The 17,666-nt window shown below is 43.9% G+C and overlaps 1 protein-coding gene across 1 annotated transcript in view; it reads left to right on the top strand.

Annotated features, from left to right (window-relative positions):
- GRAMD1B (GRAM domain containing 1B) overlaps positions 1-17,666 on the top strand; it is a 205,079-nt gene that overhangs the window by 75,958 nt on the left and 111,455 nt on the right. The window contains 1 exon segment of the mRNA XM_030538132.1: positions 8,337-8,414. Coding sequence (XP_030393992.1) covers positions 8,337-8,414 — 78 coding nt within the window.

Genomic DNA, 17,666 nt, shown 5'->3' with positions numbered 1-17,666 from the left:
CATCATTTGTGTGTAGCAGTTCTCATGATGTGTTAAGCACTTTCCATGGATTGTAAGAAGGTATTGTCCCTATCTTGTGAAGTTCACAGTCTTAAAGAGGATGGAAAAATTCTTGACCTTGTCCACTAGTTTAAAAGTAAAAAACTTTGAAAATATGAAAATCTTTGAAAATCTGAATAGATCTACTGTTTTCCAGTCACTGGTTCATGGGATTGTATTATTCATTACCCATCTTTCTTTTTAACTAGAAGCAAGTACTGGTGAAAACATTCACAAATCCTGAAAATATCACAAACATTCACATTAATGTGTATTCCTCCAGATGTATGGCATGCATTTGTAGCAGAGGTGCATAATTGATTGCTGATTGTCTGTTGTGCTTCAGTTTTATTTATTTATTTTTTAATCCCATTAGGATGTTGAAACAAAACCATGTAACTGAGGTGATCAATGAAACAATATGAAACTAAATATTCATATGGACTCAGAGGGTGAAAACTTTTTGTTGAAGTTATTTTGCAAATAGTTATAGATAACAACATTTGCAATAATCCACACTGTTTTGTGAATGAGTCGCTACCCATCTCATTAATAGATTATATCTCCCTTGATATTTCTCTCTCCTCCCACCCCATATTCACGCACTCATCCACCCCTGGGAAGCATCCTCTGAAAATAAACCTATAAGCTTATACCCACAGTCTACAATGCACAGTAAGCTTTACATACATTCTATCACTTTGCCAAACTCACTATGCAGAAAATCAGATCCTTAGTTGACAAGAAAGTGATGTTGTAGCTGGATCATTTATCAGATACTGCTATGCACAGATTTGCAGACTAGAAAACCTCATAAAAGTTATGAGATCAGTTTCTCATCTTCTGTGAATAATAGCTGTGCCTCTGTAATAGAATCATCATAAGAAATTGCACTTTCTGTAGTTTATGGACAAGTAAACAACATCCATCTTGCATGCCAACTAAATAATAGGCATATGTCAGGAAGTAATGTATATGTCTCTGTGATTATATGCTTCCATTCAGTGAAATGGCTTACTCCAGTAATTTATTCTTTAGGCAGGAACACAACTATTTAAAAAAAACAGAATTGTTGGAGTAATCTAGGTCTCTTCAAGTTTGCTCCTTCTCAAACCGTTGAATATAGAGATAAAATGCCACACATTCTTGCCTTTATGTTCATTGGGTTCTATGGGACAGATTTTCAAAAGTGCTTGGCACCCACAATTGAGGCCAGATTCCTTTTTAGAAAAAGTCTCAGCATGTTGAGTGTTGAAAACATAAGAAAATCTGGCAACAAATATTACAATGAGAGCAGCTATGTGCTAAGCACTTTTCAAAATCTGGCCCAAAGTGCTTGAGCTGTAGAACTGCTTAGGTTTAAAAAACAAATTCAACCTTGAAAATGTGTATAGGACCATGGCTCTCTGTTATAATTCAGAGACTCATGTCTCACAATAGAAAGACACATACAAAGAAGATAAGAATGGTTCATATAAATTGCCCATAACATTCCACATTCTGACACCCAGCTATGACAAAGAAGCCTTTAACATATTCATCAAAGGCTAGAAAATTAGAATGCTGTGGGGAAAGAAGTGTCTTTTGACCATTTGTTTCAATAGAACTTGCACATTGATTTCAGTGTCTGTAACTTGTTTATTCATTTCTGTAAATATTGATATAAATGATTTTTGTGTGTTTGTGCACAAGAACATGTATACTTGTGTAAATATGCATTCATGAAACACTTCATGCTGCAAGCGTTTTGTATGGCCAACTCAAAGCTGACTTCAGCGCAACACTGTATATATTCAGTGGTCCCAATGACTTCAGCCCTCTTCCAATTTACAAATGCTCACCATCGAACCAGGGAGCAGCAACAGTCCCACGTGACGTGGTTTACCATTCACGCAGCAGAAGCAGTGGATACTCAAGGGAACAGTGCCAGCGAATACTTTGCAAGCAGTCCGTTGGTTGGAATATGTCTCCATAAAACATTGGTTAAATAATTCCAGAGTCTGAAAAAAATTGACAGTTGAGCTGAAAAAAATACCAGCGAAGAAGATGAATTGTCACTATGGATCTGAGGCCCATATAAGCACCTAGCGAGAGAAGGGCATGGTAGAAGTGGTGAAGACAAGAAAAGCAGTGAGATTTCATCATCACAACAAGCTATACTAGTGTTGGCAGAGACAACAGTGATGAAGATGAGGCTAGTGGTGGTGAAGATGGAGATGGACATTTTTCTCCAGGTAGCAGAGCTCTGGGGGAAGATAGTGGTAATAAAGATGAAGCTAAGTCTTGTGGTGCTGTTGATGAAGATAAGAATGGTGGCGATTACATTGAAGGTCACCGAGTCAGTGCAGTCAGGAAGGGGGGCAGAAGAAATGTGACATTGAGTGCATATTTTTGTTCCAGGAATCTGTTTTCTTTTATGCATTTGTTGACTTCTAAGGAACTGCTGTTGGAGCTTTATAGGGAGACTCGTTCCCCTGCAAACCTGCCTTTTGCTTATCTTAAGTCTAAGAATATCTTGAACTGATGGGAAATTTGCATTGTTTACAGCTAAAAACTAAGAGAAGTCTTTTCTATAGGGCTTCAGAAAATAGTATCTTTCAGTCAGAGAGAAAAACGCATGACCTGGAGTTCACAGTACACGGGCTATGGATGAAAAACTTTGTATGCAACCCTTGCACCCAGTCTGCTGAGTTAGCATCTGTCTGAGGCCCTTTTCCAGTCCACTAAGTGTACCTCTTTCAAGTAACAGATCTGTGCCGCTGCTTCTCTTTGGGGTGGAATCTTGTGCCCCAACTGGTCTCTGACTGGTAGAGCCCTGCGCAGATACAAAATTCGTATCTGCCTCCGATCCGCAAATATGGTCTGTGTATATCTGCAGGGCTCTACTGACTTGCTCTCCAAATTGTACCCTCTTGGCTTCCAACCATGTTACGTTGCAGGCCCAGTGTGCTTGGCACCTGCAGAAGTTTTCCTTTGGGTCCCTGTTAGCAGTATCACTTTGAAGTGACACAGCAGCAGCTTTTGCAAAACAAAACATGATTTATCATTTCTAAAGGTATACAATGCTGCAGGAAATGGATTTAAAATAATCTGATCTAGGATTGGCATTCCCCTCAAGCCCCCTAGGTAGACTTGATTTAGCCTGGGAGTTCTCCATTCTCTTGGGGACCAAGTTAAAGCTGGTTTGCTGTAGGCCCTTGGCTCTCAGTCAGGCCTGGTCTACAACTAAAACTGGGCTAGGACCTGGCTACGTCACTCAGGGGGTGAATTTTTCACTCTCCCCCTCCCCATGAGATCTAATTAAGCTGTCCTAGATCCTGTGTAGACATTGCTAAATTGAAGGAAGAATTCTTCCATTGACCTAGCTACTGCCTCTTGAAAGAGTGGATTGAGTACTGCGACAGGAAAAACCCCTCCTGTCACTGCAGCAAGTGTCATGCTACAGCACTATGGTGGTCTCGCGGCAGCCTCGCAGCTGTGCGGCGGTAGCACTTGTAGTGCAGAAAGATACATCAACAGTTTAATGGTTAAATGGCTCAGTTAATTTGTATTTAAGCAGTTCAGCAGTTTGTGAGGTTTAAAATAATGATCACAATATGAGCCTAAGTGAGAACTGACTTTGACCACAGTACCCCAACTGAGGAGGTGCCACATTTGTCAAACTTCAACCTCCACATTACTTGCATACCCCAAAGGTTTAGAGACTTGTCTGAGTTTCTGTTGTGCGCTATAAAGCTTTGGAATGAGGTAAGGACCTTGCTGTTTTGTAGCATTTGCTGATTTCTTAAGTTTCAAAGTTTTCTAACCAACTTCAGGCCATTTTAGTATCTAGACAAGAATCTTGGGAGTCGTTAAAAGGAGCACTGTCAGCTTCAAATCTCGTTGATTTAAAATTAAATTAATGTTATAATCTGATATTATACCTGCCCTCGAGTCAGCCTGTCAGTTATGGGGGAGGCTTAACCATCTTTTCTCATATGCAAAATGTTTTGTCTCTTTTCTCTGTTGTTGTGTGTAAAGCCCACACAAAGAGAAGGAACCTACTGTAGCAGAACTGTTTATGTCGAGAGTTGTGTCAAGTGCACAAAGCAAGCAGACTGAAAAATAGAGATGATTTTTCCTTCTGATCTCTTTCAGCTCAAATAATTTCAGATGTCTTTTGCAATAAGAGTTGGTAAAATATTTACAGGGTGGTTTTTAAGATGGCTGTCACTCTTTAAATATTTAAACCGCTTGATGGAAAGGACTTTATTCCAGTAGCCTAGTAGTAGAAGCAATTAATTACAACAATATAATTTTTAGAATTCAACATCGAATATACAATATGCTTTGAGTAGGAGGAAGAGAGATACGTTGATAGCTTTTCAGAGAGAGGAAAGTTGGAGTGTGCACGCGTGTGGTTGGCAGGGTACCAGTTTCTCCTCCCTTGGTTTTCACACCTCAACTGCTAGAACAGGACCTCATCCTCCCTGATTGAACTAACCTCGTTATCTCTAGCTTGCTTCTTGCTTGCATATATATACCTGCCCCTGGAAATTTCCACTACATGCATCCGACGAAGTGGGTATTCACCCACGGAAGCTCATGCTCCAAAACGTCTGTTAGTCTATAAGGTGCCACAGGATTCTTAATGCTTTTACAGATCCAGACTAACACGGCTACCCCTCTGATACGTAAATTAAGTTGTCATAGGATAAGAGGGAAGATCCTTTCATGGGTTGAGAACTGGTTAAAAGACAGGGAACAAAGGGTAGGAATAAATGGTAAATTTTCAGAATTCTAGGACCAATCCTATTCAACTTATTCATAAATGATCTGGAGAAAGGGTAAACAGTGAGATGGCAAAGATTGCAGATGATACTAAACTGCTCAAGATAGTTAATAACAAAGCAGACAGTGAAGAACTTCAAAAAGATCTCACAAAACTAAGTGATTGGGCAACAAAATGGCAAATGAAATTTAATGTGGATAAATGTAAAGTAATGCACATTGGAAAAGGGAACCCCAACTATACATACAATATGATGGAGGCTAATTTAGCTACAGCTAATCAGGAAAGAGATCTTGGAGTCATTGTGGATACTTCTCTGAAGACGTTTACGCAGTGTGCAGCGGCAGTCAAAAAAGCAAACAGAATGTTAGGAATCATTAAAAAAGGGATAGAGAGTAAGACAGAGAATATTTTATTGACTTTATATAAATCCATGGTACGCCCAGATGACATCTGCGTACAGATGTCATCTCCTCATCTCAAAAAAAGATATACTGGCATTAGAAAAAGTTCAGAAAAGGGCAACTAAAATGATTAGGGGTTTGGAATGGGTCCTGTATGAGGAGAGATGAAAGAGGCTAGGACTTTTCATCTTGGAAAAGAGGAGACTAAAGGGGGACATGATAGAGGTATATAAAATCATGAGTGGTGTGGAGAGAGTGGATAAGGAAAAGGGGCCACCAAATGAAATTAATGGCCAGCAGGTTTAAAACAAATAAAAGGAAGTTGTTCTTCACATAGCGCACAGTCAACCTGTGGAACTCCTTGCCTGAGGAGGTTGTGAAGGCTAGGACTATAACAGGTTTTAAAAGAGAACTAGATAAATTCATGGAGGTTAAGGCCATTAATGGCTATTAGCCAGGATGGGTAAGGAATGGTGTCCCTAGCCTCAGTTTGTCAGCAGGGCCAGCTTTAGGAAGTGCGGGGCCCAATTTGAACAGTTTTGACGGGGCCCTAGCAGGGGTGACTTTAAAAAAAAAACACATGTAAAAAAACACGTGGGGCTTGTACTTACCGGGCGGAGCCCTGAGTCTTCGGCAGCACTTTAGCGGTGGGTCCTTCACTCGCTCCAGGTCTTCAGAGGCACTGAAGGACCCACTGCCGAAGTGCCATTGAAGACCTGAAGTGCCGCCAGGTGAGTAAAAATTAAAAAGGTGCCTCTAGCCAGGGAAGGGATTCTCACTGGGCACAGGGCCCTCTTAGGCGTGGGGCCCAATTCGGGGGAATTAGTGGAATAGGCCTAAAGCTGGCCCTGTTTGTCAGAGGGTGGAGATGGATGGCAGGTGAGAGATCACTCCCTCTGGGGCACCTGGCATTGGCCACTGTCGGTAGATAGGATACTGGGCTGGATGGACCTTTGGTCTGACCCAGTGTGGCCATTCTTATGTTCTTATGAATCCATAAGGATAGCTGCAATTTTGAACAGGATCCTGAAGCAAATGAAAGCCGTTGGACATCTTTGGGCAGCACATGGCATGATACATTCTCCCTTGTTGATTTCCCTTTACTTATTGCTGACAAGGAATTCTCTGTAAATGTGAAATTTTATAACTTGGAAGAAGGGCCCTGAGGCTGCTGGCCAGAGCAGGCACAATCCAGGATTGTAGGTCGCAGCTGTTTGGAGGGATAATACAAACCTCGTGTGATGCTTTGCACAATATTTTGGCAGTTGGGAAGCAAACAGTGACATCTTGTGGATTCAGTTTGTAACTCTCCCTCTGAAATTCAGCTCCACTGGTCACTTTCCCCCCTGGCCATTTTCAGTACCAGTGGGGTACTGGCAGGGGGAGGGGATCACTGTATTTACTAGATATAATGGCAGTAGATTGGGGAACATAGCAATTCAAGGCACACTGAGCTGGAATGAATGCATCCCTTAAGCACTGGAGAAAGATGTGCTAGGTATGCAGAGAGAGGAAAGCCTTATATGAGCTCAGTGAAAACTATTTCAGAGTGGTAGCCGGTTAGTCTGTATCAGCAAAAAGAACAAGAGTACTTGTGGCACCTTAGAGACTAACAAATTTATTTGAGCATAAGCTTTCATGGGCTAAAACCCACTTCATTGGATGCATGACTGCTGCTCAGAGATGGCTCTGACCTTAGGGTTGGAATGAATAATTCGTTTAGGATTGGAGCAAGTCACCATCTGGTATCTAGGATCTGTTGTGATAAGGTCTTCCCCTTACATTGTCCAATGTGCTGTACACTTGTAATGTTAGGCCCCAATGACATTTCGTGGGAGTGTTTTTAATTTGCAAATAAAACCCGCATAGTTCTTGTTAGAGGATTTTTAATGAGGAATCCAAGTCAAGCTTTGAATGCTAAGCCATATGAAACCAGTCAGACATAGCACCATGGCATCCTCTTCAAAGATCATCTGCAAAGGCTGTTATTGAATTTTTTTTAATCCCTAGGCAAAGGAGGTTATTGTGTGAGACTCTCAGGTTTCAGTCCATTAGGAGCACTTTTGCATTTCAAGTATGTTACATCTCCCTGGTCCCCTTTAGGTTTTGGTGTTTGACCTCAAGAACTTGAAGCCACACCCCTGGATTTTTGTGGTTTCTTTTTTAAAGTACACAGTTTCACACAGACTCCACTAACACTGTACATCAGTCTGTATTTCCTACAGACTTAATCTCAGTTTTACTTGAGTCTAAGCCCTGACGTTTTTACTCGTGACTTGGCCCTGAGTTTGCAAACATTCCAGCAAGTCTAAGGTTAGTAAGAAACCAGGAAAGCTGATGAGTGTTGAATTTTGTTCCACTGTATATTTTCTCACTGCTTTACTGAACACAACCCCACAACTGGAGTGAAACTGTTTGCACTGTGCTGGTTTCACAGGGCTTGATCGTGTTTTCACACAGCCCATAGTAAGTGGTGATGCGGAGGTGTTCCACCCTACGAGAAACACTAGAGGAGCACATAACTGTTGGTGCGGCTCCCTATTTGCTCTGCAACTGGAAGTAATTTGCAGTACTGTTTTGTGGCTTACCTTTTGGGCGAAGGGATTTGTGGCTTTGCTCTTTCCACCCATTTGGGCAAGCATCCGCTAGGACAACCTCCTGGTTGGGAGGAATGATCCAGGTGGCTGTAATGCAGGTTGCACAAAGAGGGGGAGTCTTAGTGTACACACACACACACACACACACACACACACACACACACACACACACGCACACACACACACACACACACACACACTCTCTATAAACTTGCTACTCTCTTACTTGCAAACCTAAGGCCTGGTCTATACACATGTACACCTGTACGTGTTATTTTTGATCAATATAATTACACTGGCGCAACTCTGTGCGGACACTGTTATACTGATTTAAGAGTGAGTGTCCACACAATGAGACCTGCATTAGTTTAACTAAACTACTTTTCCAACTAATTCAGTTAAATCAGTGTGTAGACAAGTCCTAACTCTGTTTATTTTAATTCTGTTCCTGTTTTCTTTAGGAGAGTAAAGCAGCTGGACCATCCAGAGCTCTAACTGCTTATGTTTTTCCGTCTCTTTCTGCAGCAGCCAGCAGAGTAGCCAGCAAAGCAGCCATGATGACGATTCATCCCGATTCCTGAGTCCCCGAATGCGTGACGAAAGGTAGGCCTATCCAGATGACGGTAATCTCACTCAGCCTGAACATGAGTATTGGCTTGCTGGGTTTGTTTATTATCAGGCAAATTATGGCTCATATTTTAAGTGTAAAACTATGTTTTCTTGAATGATGTTAACAAGTAACACCTCCAATCCCTATCCCCTAAAGCCCTGCACTCCTAGTGAGGAACTTGCACCAAGAATGCAATGTCATCAGAGTATTCTCTGCAAACACTTTTCATCATTGCAAATACAGTGAATGTTGGGTATTTGTTAGTGTATACTTTGCTTTGGGATGTTGTCAGTTTAAACCTAAAACTGGAAAACTTAATTATAGTGGAAACACAGAAGGAGGAACCGGCAATCAGAGGTAACAATATGAAACCAAGTAACACATCAAATGTAGATAATGTTTGTAAACAGAAGTGACACCATCAGTACAGGTTGCACACTAAGTGCAGGTGTCTTGAAGACACAGGTAGCAATATGTATAAGTTAACACTGCCCATGCAGCAAGCACCACTGTATATAAATGCAGGTTATGCTACAACCATAGAAAATATTGACCAGATCCTCTTAACATAGCAAATGTTAATAATATTGATATCTGATCAGTTACTGATAATACATGAATGTGATTGAGTGCTGCTGCATAGGAGGGAATCTAGAGATGTCTGGAATATTGCCACAGCATATAAGAAGATAAGAAAGAAAGCAAAATTCTAAATGGGTGGGACAGTTTGGATAGTTCATGGATGCGACATGCCTATATGGATAGTATATGTATTTTACATTGAACAGTTGCTTATGTGGCTCCTGGAGTCTGAACACCAAGGTGTTTGATGGGTCAACAGTGAGATCATGGAAAAGAGAATAATGTGTTGGAAAATCAGAAGATGTTAAGTAGGAGGGATGTCTGTGAAAAGAGGAGGCAGAAGGAGATACCTGTCAGTTTAAGGAAGAGAACAGTCCATCATGGTCTAGTTTCCCTGTGTGGCTTGACAAGGATTGTCATCATGGATTGAGTATTGTGGTTGTTATATGTTGTTTTACATGGGTTGCTTTTCTGTCTAAAATGCAAATTGTTCTCACATAGCTTTAAAGAGGTTGCCAGAAGTGTGTAGCTGGGTGCCTAAACCTAATAGGTATGTCTGCGCAGCAATTAAACACCCCTGGCCACGGTCAACTGACTAGGACTTGTAAGGCTTGGACTGCGGGACTGTTCAGGCTCTGGACCCTAAGGTCTGGGACTTTGTGGTGGGAGAGTCGCAGAGCCTGGGCTCTAGCCCTAGTCCAAACGTCTTCACAGCAATTTTTAGCCCTGGAGCCCAAGATCCAGGAGCCTGTGTCAGCTGAGCCAGGCCATGCTGCAGGTCTTTTATTCCAGTGTAGTCATACCCTAAGCGACATAGGGGCACAGAGCTAGGAGTGAGGAGACCTGCATTCTGTTCCCAGCTGTGACCTCGGGCAAGTCATTCTTTGTGCCTTAGTTTCCCCATGTGAAACACTGGGATGATGATATTTATCATCCAGTAAAGCACTGTGAGATTCTTGGATCAGAAGGACTATGTAAGTGTAAAGTAATGTTATGTTACTATTACTGTTAACATGCCTTTAAGTGGGTTTCCTTGGGTAAATTATCAAATATGGTATCGCTGGAGGTGTGGAAAGTGCTGTAGAGTGGAGATTGATTGGTTGTTTTTACCTGGGGGTTCTCACTATCTCCTATATCCAGCAAAACTGAGGCAAGAGGCATCCCGAGCTAGTTGCCAGTCTCCTTGATTCTATGTTGCTGTTCAGAACCTCTCTGTCCCATTCTAGTGAGGTGACGAATTGGCTCTAAAAATATGGCACCGCACCCCAAAAGAGTCCAAAGTGCTGTAAAAATATTGGCTGATTAATCTTTCTAATACCGCTGCAGTAGGTAATTGCCATTTCCTAATTTTATGTTTTAGGAAACTGAGGCCCGGGGAGTGTAAATGACTTGCACAAGGCCAGACAATGAGGCAGTGGCAGTGGAAGGATTAGAACTCCGGAGGTCCTCACTCCCAGTCGCCATCCCAGTTACTTACGTGCCTGATGTTCATTTGTACTCAGGCCCCCTTACCTGATAAATCATAAATGATACGTCATTACCATACCATTACTGGTCCAGTGTAAACTCAGGGTGTACACACTGAGGTTCAGCTTCACCTAGTCTTTGGGTTTATCCACTTTTGGGTGTGCATAGTTCTAGTCAATATGCAAGATACTTTCCCCCCTTTCCTAGCAGCACTAGTGTTGTGAGCACTGGGAAGAAACCCACTGGCACAAGTGTTGCTTTTGGAAACTGAATTGTTTTTTCCATGTGCTTTACAAGTCAAAACTATAAAGTAACCTTCCTCACATTTATCTTCCACCCTTTACCCAAACAAAACACCATTGCCAATTGATCATTAGCTTCCTCTTACCCTTAAAAAACAACCAACTAAATTTGTACTGGAACTGTATTCCCAGATTTCTCTGCAAGGCTAGTGTTGAGACTAAGGCCATGTCTACACTACAGTACTACAGCGGCACAGCTATGCCACTGTAGTGCCCTAGTATAGACGCTTCCTACATCAACACAAGGGGTTTTTCTATCATGGTAGATAATCTACCTCCCCAAGCGGCGGTAGCTAGGTCGATGGAAAAATTCTTCTGTCATCCTAGCCACATCTATACTGGGTTAGGTCGCCATAACTATGGCTCTCAGAGGTATGAATTTTTCACATTCAAGTGCCATATGTATGTCAACCTAATTTTAAGTGTAGACCAGGCCTAGTCTGTGATTGAGCTGTTCCTCTGTCTGTTGTGTTGGGGTCAGTTATCCGGTATGCAAGGCAGAGATCCAGCAGCTGTATAACGATTTCTTTGAAATTCCAGAAGCCCAAAATTAATAAAAAAATCCACTCTTGGGGTGGATTTATTCTACCTTCATGCTGCAGCATTGGTACAAAAGAGGCTGAAAATGAATACCTATAAAATCTTTGCATATTGTTTAATTAGTTGTTATGCTATAGGCTCTTTGTTACTGCAAACTCTTTTGTACTGTCCTAGTCTAGAACCCTGATTTTATTACAGCCTCTAGTCCTATATTACACCTGAACTTTGACTTCTTAAATTGACTGGGTCCTATTACTCTGTTACCACATGGTTCAGCTTTGGGGTCAGTCAATGTGGCTTTCGCTCCTCCTAGGAATAGCATAGAATCAGAGTCTGACAATCGAAGGCTTTTGATATCTTTCTTGCATATGGTAACATCAAGAAATGAGCCTTTAGGAAGAGACACTTACGATAAAGGCTCTTAGCAAAGACTCACTCTCCAATATGAGCTGCACTGGTGTCTGCTAAACCCCAGTAATCTTCACTCACGGCATAGGTGCTGGACCTAGGGGCACTGGGGGTGCTGTCACACTGCCTGGCTTGAAGTGATTTCCAGTATGGGTTTACTCTTTGGTTCAATGGCTCTCCCGCACCTCCACTATAAAAAAAAGTTTCCAGCACCCCTGGTTGTGAGAAAAGCCCAGACCCTTAAATTGAACCTTTTTTCCTTTCAGAATTAGCAGTCTATGTGCAGCATGTAGGTGGTAGTTTTCATGAAGTGCTAAAGCAGAGTGATTAGCATAGGCTTCCAGTTTTATTCTCCCTTGATGGCATCTAGCTCAGATTTCCATGCTTTACAAGTCAACACCTGATTTTAGTTTCTGCCAGTGTTCCAGGCTCACCCTGGCTCTGGCGGCGAATGGGAAGGCAGGCGAGCCCTGCTGCCTCCTCTGCTTTTCCCCTTTATACAGATGGGGACACAGAGAGACAGAGCGGTAAAGTGACATGCCCAAGGCCAGACAGTCTGTCAATGAGTGGGATGGGAACAGAACCAAGAATCCTTGGTTTTGTCCCTCAACCTCTCAACACTGGAGATCACCCTCCTCCTAGCTCCTTCTCCCCACCAGAGTGTCTCTTAAGACATGCAGGCAACTCCAAATCAAAATCACAGAGAGCAGGTTTATAAAGTCAGATGCTGTTTTACTTGGTTAATTTTCCAACTGTGAGCTGCAGTGATAAAGGGAGAATGAATATATTCCAAGGCAGTATCTGGCTGCTGATTGGGTGTTTATGACCTTGCGTACAAGGTTAGATGGTTAAACACTTTGCAAAGGGTAACGGTATTCTGTGTTTACTAGTCCCAGCTGCTCTTATACTTGCAGAAGAGAGTGCATAGCCCCTTAAGACACAGCTGGCATTAAAAACGTTATGAGGGAGGAAATGCTTCTTTCCAGGATGAACTGAGGCATTTCTCCCACCTTGTCTCCTCTCACAGGATCAGAGGTCCTTCTTACTAAGCCAAACTCCTGCTGAAGTCAAATTCCTCCTAATTAATTCAATGGGAGATGAGCTGAGTAAGGACTGAATAAAAGCTTAGTAAGGACCTTAAGATTTGACTCACTCAGGAGAGAACAAGCCAGCCCTAGAGAGCTAATTAATAATCCAACAGAATGTTTGGCTCAGAACTAGTGCTTGCTAGTTGTAGCTAATCCTTTCCTCAATATGTTTCACTCCAATTATTAGTCTCTCTGGTGCTGTTGATCCTGGCATAATTTACTAGCTGAGAACACTGTATACTGCTAGATCACAGGGAAATTGACAGCAAAGCAGACAGGTGCATAGATATTATCTGAGTTTTGTCTGATGCTGGGGAACATGTGAAGTCACATCACCTTGGTCTGGGATTTCATAGGTCAGGGCAGGGCGGCCTCCAGGTATGGAAAGAAACAGTGTCCTGGTGATTCAGTGGATAGTGGGGTCCCCTTCTGAGCCCGGGCTGAGCCAAAGTCTTGGTGTGCTGCTGGACTGGGTTGCTGGAGGTGCCACCTTTCAGATGGGGTGCAAAGCGGAGGTGCTGACTATGTATAGCCATTGTAAAAGATATCCATGTCCTCCTTATAAAGTAGCGGTGGCAGTATCCCCAGTGACCTGTGTCTCATAAGGTGACCTCAAAATTGCTGCTGTTTATGTTTAATTCCAAGTAATTTTTATGTATTGTTTAACTGACAAGACTAATCTTAAATTGACCTAAATCTAGGGCTGCTAAATTGCCTTTGCTTCTGTTGTTTGCAGTTGTAATCATGTCAGGCTCCAGGGCAGAGGTGCAATGGTGTAATCTCTCCTTGGGGAGCAGTGGCTCTCGCTCATTGGGCTGACAAAAAGTCCCATTCATTTTTTTAGTTTTGTATAATGCATTATGCTGTTTATGAATGATGGGGGAAACCTCTAAAGGTTTGGAGTCTGGCCTGATCCAGATAAGCACCCAGAGGCTCAGCTTCTGGTTCAGGGTCTATGAACATCTTGAATTTGCCAGCCAGGACTGTACATTGGGTGAGGCAGATCTTTCTCATGCAACTTATTTATTTTCTTTCAAGAACAGCAAAGAGTCCCCGTTTGCAGACTCTGAGTATCCTGCTCATTATTTACAATGTGCTGTATGTACCTACCAAGCAGCATCTCTGAATACAAATAATACCACCTACCCCACCAGCTAGTGCTTCAATATCCCTTAACTCTCAGGAAAGTCCAGAGGAAACAAACAGACCCTGCAGCATGTCTCAAAACCCAGCCGATGCAGGCTTTTTCAGACCAAGGTCAGAGGGCATTCCAGAGCCCAGGGGCACTTACAGAGAACAACCTGCCAGTCACCCCTGCCTCTGTTATACTGAGGTGAATGTAGCATCAGTACCGCTTCTGCCAGGCCATGCCTCTTGAGTGCATCAGTACCTCCTTATTCAGAATCTGCTGCACCTGGAGGGTGATGAGATTGTGTGAAATTAAAGGTGGTGGTGGTGGTGGGGAAGATTGTGATGTTTTTCAAACTGCATTAAAAGTTTTGTGTGACTTTTGGGGAAATCTTAATACAAGCAGCCCAGGTCCCCCTTCCTCACTGCACATGCCAAAAGAACAGGCCTTTAAAAGCATCTTCCAGCTGCTATGTACCTAGAGTGACCAGACAGCATATGTGGAAAATCGGGACAGGGGGTGAAGGGTAATAGGAGCCTATGTAAGGAAAGATAAAAAAAATCTGGACTGTCCATATAAAATCCGGACATCTGGTCACCCTATACGTATCTGCTTGCACCTGTGTGGCACAGGCAGTGCTTGCGCACACTTCCAGTATGGCCTTAATTTTTCTGAGCCTGCTGGTGTATGTGTCTTAAGTGATCCTGCACTCAGCGCTATTGCTGACCATAGCAAAAAGCAAGTTCATACCCCCTGTGGAATCAACTTCCCTGTGCAGCCTGCCAGGATCAAGCACCCTTGTCCCTCCCACACCCCCTCCCTAGCACACCGCATCTGACATCACACATAGGTAGAGCTCTGCACGCAGCACCATCTCATTCCTGCAGAACTAGGACAGAGAGAGAGAGGACCTGCACCCACTCTGATACACATGGGAAGCTGCTGGGAGGTGAGGCTATCCCAGGCACCAGCTGAGGGATGCTGGACCTACCAGGCAACTGTGGAAAGATACCAGAAAGGAAGATGTGATTGGGGAGGGCTGATCTCTTGGCTGTGTCCAGCCATGTCTTAATTACCAGCCTGCACTTAGCAACAAAGATGGTACCAAGGATCTTGCCAGTCGAGTTAACTTGTCAATGACCTGACTCGACAGGACGAATAAACTCAGAGCTGTGATTCACACAGGGCTGACGTCCTCGGATCCCTTCAGACAGGACACTGACTTTGCCCTGGTATTGGAAGCAGACACTTGGACCACTGTGGCTGCTGCTGTTGCTACTGCTACTCCATGGGATGTAGGTACCAGACTTGACTGGTGCATCACAGGGCCCAGCCATGGCTCAGAACCCATGCCCTGAGAAGGTCCCCTGCAGCACAGCAGTGAAGCATGTCTGTCACTTGCGTGTGTCTTCCCTGAGGAAAAAACTCTCCTTCTGCCGAGTCATGTAAGTTGACAGGTGTGGGTGAGGCTGAGCTTGGATCCTGTGCTGGGGTGGAGTCTGTGGGTATTATGTTTGTGCATCCAGGTGTCTGGGCATGAGAGACGTGGCTGAATACGCTGTGCAGGTGTATTCAGAGTCCTAGAAGGGGAAAGCTAGCAAAGCAAATTAGGAAGAGTTTAATTTTGAGGTGCTGGCCTGGGACCCAGGAGACCTGGCTTCTATTCTCACCTCTGTCAAGATTTCCTGTTTAGGTCTCTTCATCTCTGTGTGCCTCAGTTTCTCATCTATCAAATAGGGAGGAGAATCCCTTCTCTAGCTCACAGGAGTGTTGTAAGGATGGGTTCACTGATGTCTGCAAGTTACTCGGATACTGAAGTGCGATAGCCATGTGAGCACCTAGGAGATGATTTGTGATGCCCAGATGATCTTAGCCCAGAGTGGCCCGAAGATTGATTAGGGCTGAATAGGAGAACCCCCGGAGGCCTGGGTGAGATGAGTACACAGTACTGTTGAGTTTATTAAGCTAGTGCATCAAACTGGGGTTATACACAAACCACACCAAACTGTTCACCCCTGTTGAACTGCAAGTTCAGGCTCACTCATTTGCTCACTTCTGTTTGAACTGCAGGCTTGTTCTTTATTGTGACCCTGAGGCACCCCTTAGGGTTATAGCAGAGAGCGGTCTTAAATAAAGTGTAAATGCCATGCTACTGAACCAGCGGGAAGTACAGTCCTTAAGCTCATACACACAAGAACCATTCGTGCTGCTCCCTTAGCATCCAAAAGTCCAGGGAAGGAAGGGGAGGAGAGAAATAGGTGAGGGGAATGGAGAGGAATGGACAGAGGGGGTGGGGAAGAGAGATGAGAGAAATAGACAACAGCTAGAGGGTGATGGATAAGAGAGAGAACCAAAATGGGAGGGCAGAGAAGAACAGTTCATCTCAGGACAGGGCAAGAGGTAGAACGTTCTGTTCACAAATCATATCATGACTACAGATTAATCACCTGCCCAAGTCTGTGCAGTACCCATGTGCCGCCAACCCTGGTGTAGCAGGCTCTGAGCCCCCTCTCTCTTACACCAGTGTAACTCCATTAAAGTCCCTCCAAGGAGCTGCTCTTGGTTTACACTGATGGGAGCAAGTGGAGGCTCCCAATGGACCTTACACCAATCTTTGCCTGCTCCTGTTTCCCCTTATCCCTGAGAGACGTGGTGGTAACAACCTGTGTCCCTGTCACTGTTCTCCTGTGAATGGAGGCACAGCAGGGACTGTCTTACACTGCCACTGCCACTCCCACAGCTTCAGGGAGTCTATTTTCCATTGACAGGCAGCCAACATGATTGTGGAATGCTGCCATCTGCATATACTGGCAGGGGTGGATGTCTTGCTGCTGCATTACTCTGAGCTAGGCAACCCAGCACATTAATAAGGAAAAGGAATGGATGTGCTTTTGGAGGAGGGGGATAAATAGGAGGCAGCTGCTGCTGCCTAATGCCAGTGTAAAATTTGAGGAGAATAGGCTCCAAGTGTGCTGCCAAGAGATGGGTCTGAGTTCAGATTTTGAGCAGAAGTGGTCCCAGTAAAGCCCCAAGTCAGGTGCAGCTTGTATCAGTTGAGCTTTGTTGCAAACCTCAGAGCGACTTTGTCAGAACTGTGCTAAGGTTCCTGGGCCTATTGAACCTGCCCAGCTCAATAGGGAGGGGTGTGTTTTAAGGGATCTGGGGCAAGAGGGGTTTGTGCATATTGAGAAAGCCTTGAGGGAGTACCCAGATGTGGATCACACATCTCCAATCCACTCAGCTCAGGCATGCGAGACTTTGCGACCCCACCTGGACCGACACTGAAGGGTATCGTCTGTCTGCAGCTCTGCAACTTGCTGAGCTCTTGTCCTGAGCTTTCTGGACTGGCAGCATGCAGAAGCATGGTGACACACACGCACTCATCCTCTGCAGAGGAAAGGAGCACCCCAAATCCCCCTCTGGTGATCTCCTCTTGACCCTTGGTGGACTGAGAACCAGCATAGTTGAGCTCTGGAGAGACCCTTCTTCCAGCTAATTTATGGGAGATTATGGTTTTACCCTCTTGTGGGGCCTTTGAAGGTGAAAAGGAAGTGAAGAGGTGGAAGTAGGGATATCTCCAGGAATAATGGGTGAGCTTCAAACCTTTTGGAGGTTTAGATAAGCACCCCAAGCCTGGTCACTGCTCCATGCCCAGTCCTGGCCTGTAAAGAAACTGCCACACATATGAAAAATCACAAGAGGAGGGAAAAATTAACCCAATTTTTTCAA

Source organism: Gopherus evgoodei, chromosome 19, assembly GCF_007399415.2.
Source record: "Gopherus evgoodei ecotype Sinaloan lineage chromosome 19, rGopEvg1_v1.p, whole genome shotgun sequence".
Lineage (NCBI taxonomy): Eukaryota > Metazoa > Chordata > Testudines > Testudinidae > Gopherus > Gopherus evgoodei.
This window is presented reverse-complemented; position numbering and strand designations above follow the sequence as displayed.